This window comes from Rutidosis leptorrhynchoides, chromosome 1 (assembly GCF_046630445.1).
Source record: "Rutidosis leptorrhynchoides isolate AG116_Rl617_1_P2 chromosome 1, CSIRO_AGI_Rlap_v1, whole genome shotgun sequence".
NCBI lineage: Eukaryota > Viridiplantae > Streptophyta > Magnoliopsida > Asterales > Asteraceae > Rutidosis > Rutidosis leptorrhynchoides.
Window position 1 is genome coordinate 727411182 of NC_092333.1, and position 5659 is coordinate 727416840.

Consider the following 5659-nt stretch of genomic DNA (forward strand, 5'->3'; position numbering starts at 1 on the left):
CTTGGTCTGTTTTGTCTCGACAGCACAACAGCTAATCAGGATAAAAAGGTAGCGATTTGGGTGGGTTTATGGGGTCTCCTGGTCACGATTGAAACAGCAACAGATGCGTTTGTCTTCCCATTTACGGCGTTTGTGAGGCGTTTGTCTTCCCAATGCCAGCAGACAAACGCCCACAAGCGCCTCATTTACAGCGTTTGTGAGGCGTTTGTCTTCCCATGTGTGCGTGGATCGAGCAACAAACGATGCGTTGTTATCGATAATCTAAACAAAGCACACGAAACCCTAAACAAGAAAGTAGCCGCCGGGTAGAGTTAGATCAAAAAGCTATTTTAGGGGAGGTCAGGAGTTCGACCCCCGTTGGCTACATATTAAAAACACAATTTCATCCCTGCCACGAAGTATCCACCCATGACACCTTTCCCATATCTTTTGGGGGGTAAAGGGGAGAGGGGTTTTAGTTGGCCGTGCCCTTGGATCGGTTTCAAGGTTTCCTCTCGGGCAGCGATGAGGGCGGGATTATTATCGCTGCATCGGTATAGTCGAAACGGGAGATGATCGCAACGGGTGGTTTAGTCCCCTCGGGTGATCCCAATCGCTGTCAAGGAAAAGAAAAAAAAAAAAAAATTAAAACGAGTTCCGCAACTTGTGAAACCTGTAGACTACTTTCACGCTTTTGAACAAAAGGTAGCTAGTGTGGTCCAACTGAAATAAAACAAAGCTACGTGGTCAAAATACTAACATTAAACTTTAGTGTTTATTGACACCTAAAAGGGGCAGATTTGCTAGTCCGGCGTAAACCCTAATTTTTGAATCAATAAGAAATAGGGGATTTCACATGACGTTTCGATCAGTGTTCGATGCTGGCTTCATTAGAACGGAATTTGAAAACGCTGGAATCAACACTCAGTTCATCCCTTCAATTTGGAAGTATATTTTCTCCCTCCCAGGCCTGCCTTTGCAAATTATGTGATATACTTCAATAATTATTACTTCGTAATAATTTGTGGTTAATTGCTGATGATTTTTGTATCAGATATGTGATACAGAACCCTAACTCTGAGTGGAGGCAGATTCCTTCATTACCTTCCGCTGCTTACTCCTTGCTTTCTTCCAAATTTAAACCCTGCATTTCTGTCGTTGAATCTGCTTTTGATTCCACTGATCATCTTACCACCAAACTTCTCATTAAATTGCAGGTATTTCACCTCATTATCCGCTTTTATATCTTTATTTCTGTTAGTATCATATAATATATGTATATGTATTATCATCTTATGTTATGTGTAAACTAGATTTAGGTGTTGTTGCAGAATGGCAAATCTGATAAGCTCAAGTTTAATGTCTTATGAGCTTATAAACTTTGCTTATGCCTTATTCATGCTTATAAGCTCTTGATTAGCTTATGCCAAATTCCATTAAGACTATATATGCTGGGAAGAATATATGCTTACCTAAACGCCTACTATAATGGGTATCAGTTATTATGTTTTATGTGTGTTTCTTGTTCCTGTCAGAATGGAGCTTCTGTAGAAGCTGTGATTATGAGATATGATTCCAGTTTAGGTAAATATGGAGGTAAACCTCGATCTGGTGGTCCAAGATCAACCTTATGCATATCCTCACAGGTACTCCTTTACCGATCTGTATGTTAATCATCTGTAATAGGAGGTTTGATTATCTTTTCAGCACATTGTAATTGTATTGCTCTCAACTTGTGTATAGGTTGGTTGTAAAATGGGGTGCACATTTTGTGCAACCGGAACAATGGGATTCAAAAGTAACCTCTCATCAGGAGAGATAGTAGAACAGTTGGTGCATGCTTCTCGTTTGTCACCCATACGCAATATTGTTTTCATGGTAACTTATTTTCAAAGACGTATATGTAGGCGCAACTTCTATCTTTTTGGGAACTTGTGTTGTATTAATATAATATTTACTTATCATTTTGTGGGCAGGGAATGGGAGAGCCATTAAACAACTATACTTCATTAGTAGAAGCGATACGTGTAATGACAGCGTGTCCGTTTCAAATTTCACCTAAGAAAATAACCGTGTCAACGGTATGCGTCACCTACCACCATTTTGTATTTAGTCTTCTCATTGGCATTTTATTGTTGAGATTTAGTATTTACATTAAATTAATTTCTGTAGGTTGGCATAATTCATGCAATAAACAAGTTCCATGGTGATTTACCAAATTTAAATCTAGCGGTGTCTCTTCATGCACCACTTCAAGAAATCCGTTGTAAAATAATGCCTGCAGCACGGGCTTTTCCTTTAGAAAAACTCATGAATTCTCTGGCTGAATATCAAAAGAAAAGGTAGACCTTTTTTGTTCCTTTTTTTTTTGGTTCTTTTAGTACGGTTTACTTTACCAAGACTCATGTGATATCGTTATTCAGTCAGCAAAAGATATTTATTGAGTACATAATGCTTGATGGTGTGAATGATGAGGAACAACATGCCCACAAGCTTGGCGAATTGCTTGAGACATTTGAAGTGGTAAGTTTTCAAGTTTTAAAGTGTACACATGTCCCAACTTATAATGTGGAATCTCAAATTAATTTTTCTTTGCAGGTTGTGAATCTGATACCATTTAATCCGATCGGAACGCTAAGCCAATTTGGAACCAGTGGTGACGAGAAAGTTACCAAATTTCAAAACATTCTTAGAAATACCTACAATATACGAACTACTGTTAGAAAGCAAATGGGCCAAGATATCAGTGGTGCATGTGGACAGCTTGTGATCAGTGAAACCAAGAAGTCATCATCATTAATTGACATTGAAGATCTTAGTCGTTAAGTAGATTCTTGGGTAGATGTTTTTGGCCCAATTGATTCTCTCTACCTTCATACAAGTTTTGACAAGTTTGTAAAAGTGTAATGATAAAACTCATTAGGTACCAGCGTCTTTATTTTACTGCTCTCTTTACTACTGTTCTTATTAAGCGAAACAATACAAATGCTCTAATCTGAGAATCAAATGACAAACTAATGATTGTTTGTTATTACTGAGAGTTGAATGTAGTCTGGGTGAATGATGATCACATTCACATGACATGAGTTAAGCAGATATCTGAATATGGACGTTTCCACCAGGTACGCTAACTTTGTCTACCTTAAAACTGGTACAAGTAGAAGCATTGGTTATGGGGTCTACCACGGTAACTTCATATTGACCATTAAATACTGAAACTCTAGCGGTCCCGTTACTATCTGATATGACTTGAATGTTCCCGGTTCTCCATTCTAGCATTAGCTTATCAATCAGATCCCCGACTGGTGTATTTTCCAATTTCTCATTAGTCATGCACATCACATCACACCCGTCTATTGATGAACCTGTCCATATGATTATCGTCTTAACTGCAGCATGAGAAAATGACTCCCGCAGTATCTCTTCCAAGTAAATCACCTGTAGACGTACAAATGGCAACTCACTGTTTGTTAACCTGTCTGATTGAATCAGTTGAGATGAATAAAGATGACAATTAAGTTTATATGATCCTTACACCATTTTTAGCCATGAACCACCAACTAAATGTACTTGATTCAAAGTGTTATTTAGTGGTGTAGTGTATGGCTGAAAACTGGTGGTAGGATCATCCTTAGTAATAATAATAGTGCATGCATGCACGCACACTTATCGCATTCAAATTCATTTATGATGCAATATGTAATACTTAGAGCAGATAGCAGATGGTGATACCTGAAGTTGAGTTTTATTATCGAGTGTTGGGTCCATCTTAACATCCAACTCGGTTAGCCATATTGGTAAACCCGCTTGACTCAATGACGACAGTGAATTTCTGACATAATGAAGGTCAATTGGTTCCTCGCCATAATGAGATTCGAGCCCAATACCCAATTTCATGCCACGACTTCCCGGATAAGACTGAATCTCCTTGAGCTTTCTCAAATACTTAACGGGAGGTGCCAACTCGTCGTTTACATGCTCAGTCGTATTGTACTCATTCATGTATAATGTTGTGGCTGGATCAATGTTATAGACTCGATTGTAAAAATAAGCGGATGCATTCTTACCGAGTCTCTTTTCAAAGAAATTGTGGTGTAAATTCTCATTCATAACGTCCCAGCCGATCAACCTTCCTTTGTATCTTTGGACTACGGAGTCAACTCGTTTGTTTGCTGCTTCTAACAGTTTTTTGGGTGAAAGTTGTCTGACCCATTTTTGTTGGTATTTGACATCGTCCCATAAGACAGTGTGGCCTCTAACAATTATCCCGTGTTCGTCAGCAAACTTCATCATGGCATCTGGATGGGTGTAGTTTACGTGGCCCTGTTTTGGCTCAGTATAGTACCATTTAAGCTCGTTGTGGAAATCAGCAGCAGTAAATCTTGAGGCAAACCAATTCTTATATGCGGGGTTGTTAAGGATTCTGTGGGTCATTCCACAACCCCAGTGGAAATCTGAAGTGAGTTGCTTCATATAAATTTGAGCACCTTTAACTACTACTACTACTGCACTTGTTTTGTTTCTGTAAGTTATCTTGAAACTCAACTGTGTTTTACGTCCCTGAATTACTCGTATTAATTAAGAATGAATAGAATAGATGAAATAAGTTTTACTCTCCTCCAGTGTTGTGTTTTTAGTTAGAATTAATTAAGGATTCATCAAAGTTGTTCTATAGGAAGGAAGGAAGAAAAATTACGTAGGTATGACTATGTAATGTAGGGGGGGTACCTCATTTATCTTGTTGTGTTGGTAAGATCTCCATTCTTGTTTTGTAAATGGAGTGAATAGGGTGTCTTCATCAAAGTCTTTAACAGCTGTGTTATCCTTCATTTTAAATATATTATATATATATATATATATATATATATATATATATATATATATATATATATATATATATATATATAGACGGATGAGTATAATGGAGACTCACAGATGAATATTATGAATAGGATTATTAATAGAAATAAGAAGAGGAAGTTTAATTGGAGTTACCTTTGGTGTTGCATACTGGTGATCAACATAGGTTTCATCAAGATCCTGGACTGGAATTATATCCGCATCCACTGGATTATTTATTATTATTATTATTATTATTTAATTATTTAATGATATTATTATTATTGTGGTTAAGAAAAACAAAAAAACACATTAATTCAGAAGCTAGCGATCATAAACAATAAGCTAGCAACCATCAGGAAGGAAGGGAAACAAAGAACACACAGTAACTAACCTATGCTCAGAATAATGCAGACCACCAGAAGAAACTTGATAGTAGTAGTAATTAGTGTCTTCTTCATCAGTTGATCAGTGTGATCAATGTAATATGTAAATATATTATAATTACTGGTACTCGTACTGGTATGAATGAATTTTCTAGTTATCACCCAAAATGTTAGCTCTAATTAAGATCCAAAAGGAATTACTCCACAATAGCTAGCTAGGGCCCCGGGGTCAATATCTTATCTGAATAACCAACCACATGTGACCTATTCTTGTCCTTTTCTTTTCACCATATATATTCTCCTCTTATTGTTTATCGACCAATTGTATTGGACCGACCTCAAATCGATGTGAATGCATGCATATAAATAATAATAAATGGCACTTCATGTGTAACCTGTTATATTTTCACAATGTACATAGCTAGCTAGTAATACTACATGAATGCATACCAGGC

The 5659-nt window shown here is 37.2% G+C and overlaps 2 protein-coding genes across 2 annotated transcripts; one reads left to right on the top strand and one right to left on the bottom strand.

The window, feature by feature from the left end:
* The first annotated feature begins 778 nt into the window (after positions 1-778).
* LOC139886356 (uncharacterized) lies at positions 779-2928 on the top strand. The gene is made up of 8 exons (XM_071870140.1): positions 779-927; positions 1034-1196; positions 1515-1625; positions 1723-1857; positions 1956-2060; positions 2152-2321; positions 2403-2502; positions 2578-2928. Exons 1-8 carry the CDS (start codon positions 836-838, stop codon positions 2803-2805), a joined length of 1104 nt encoding a protein of 367 aa, XP_071726241.1. The 5' UTR covers positions 779-835; the 3' UTR covers positions 2806-2928.
* On the bottom strand, positions 2635-5382 carry LOC139886355 (endo-1,4-beta-xylanase 5-like). Its single transcript, XM_071870139.1, has 5 exons — positions 5213-5382; positions 4975-5045; positions 4708-4803; positions 3712-4539; positions 2635-3417 (listed from the first exon to the last, which is right to left on the bottom strand). Exons 1-5 carry the CDS (start codon positions 5277-5279, stop codon positions 3067-3069), a joined length of 1413 nt encoding a protein of 470 aa, XP_071726240.1. The 5' UTR covers positions 5280-5382; the 3' UTR covers positions 2635-3066.
* Positions 5383-5659: the final 277 nt, after the last annotated feature.

What these genes read in the sequence shown, in the direction of transcription:
- LOC139886355 (XM_071870139.1), bottom strand. Translation starts at nt 5,279, where the DNA reads ATGAAGAAGACACTAATTACTACTACTATCAAGTTTCTTCTGGTGGTC. An exon ending in ACCAGTATGCAACACCAAAG is followed by an intron (nt 4,804 to 4,974) that starts GTAACTCCAATT and finishes TTTAAAATGAAG; the next exon opens with GATAACACAGCTGTTAAAGA. An exon ending in ATAATAAAACTCAACTTCAG is followed by an intron (nt 3,418 to 3,711) that starts GTATCACCATCT and finishes GTACGTCTACAG; the next exon opens with GTGATTTACTTGGAAGAGAT.
- LOC139886356 (XM_071870140.1), top strand. Translation starts at nt 836, where the DNA reads ATGACGTTTCGATCAGTGTTCGATGCTGGCTTCATTAGAACGGAATTT. An exon ending in AACTTCTCATTAAATTGCAG is followed by an intron (nt 1,197 to 1,514) that starts GTATTTCACCTC and finishes TGTTCCTGTCAG; the next exon opens with AATGGAGCTTCTGTAGAAGC. An exon ending in CCTTATGCATATCCTCACAG is followed by an intron (nt 1,626 to 1,722) that starts GTACTCCTTTAC and finishes ACTTGTGTATAG; the next exon opens with GTTGGTTGTAAAATGGGGTG.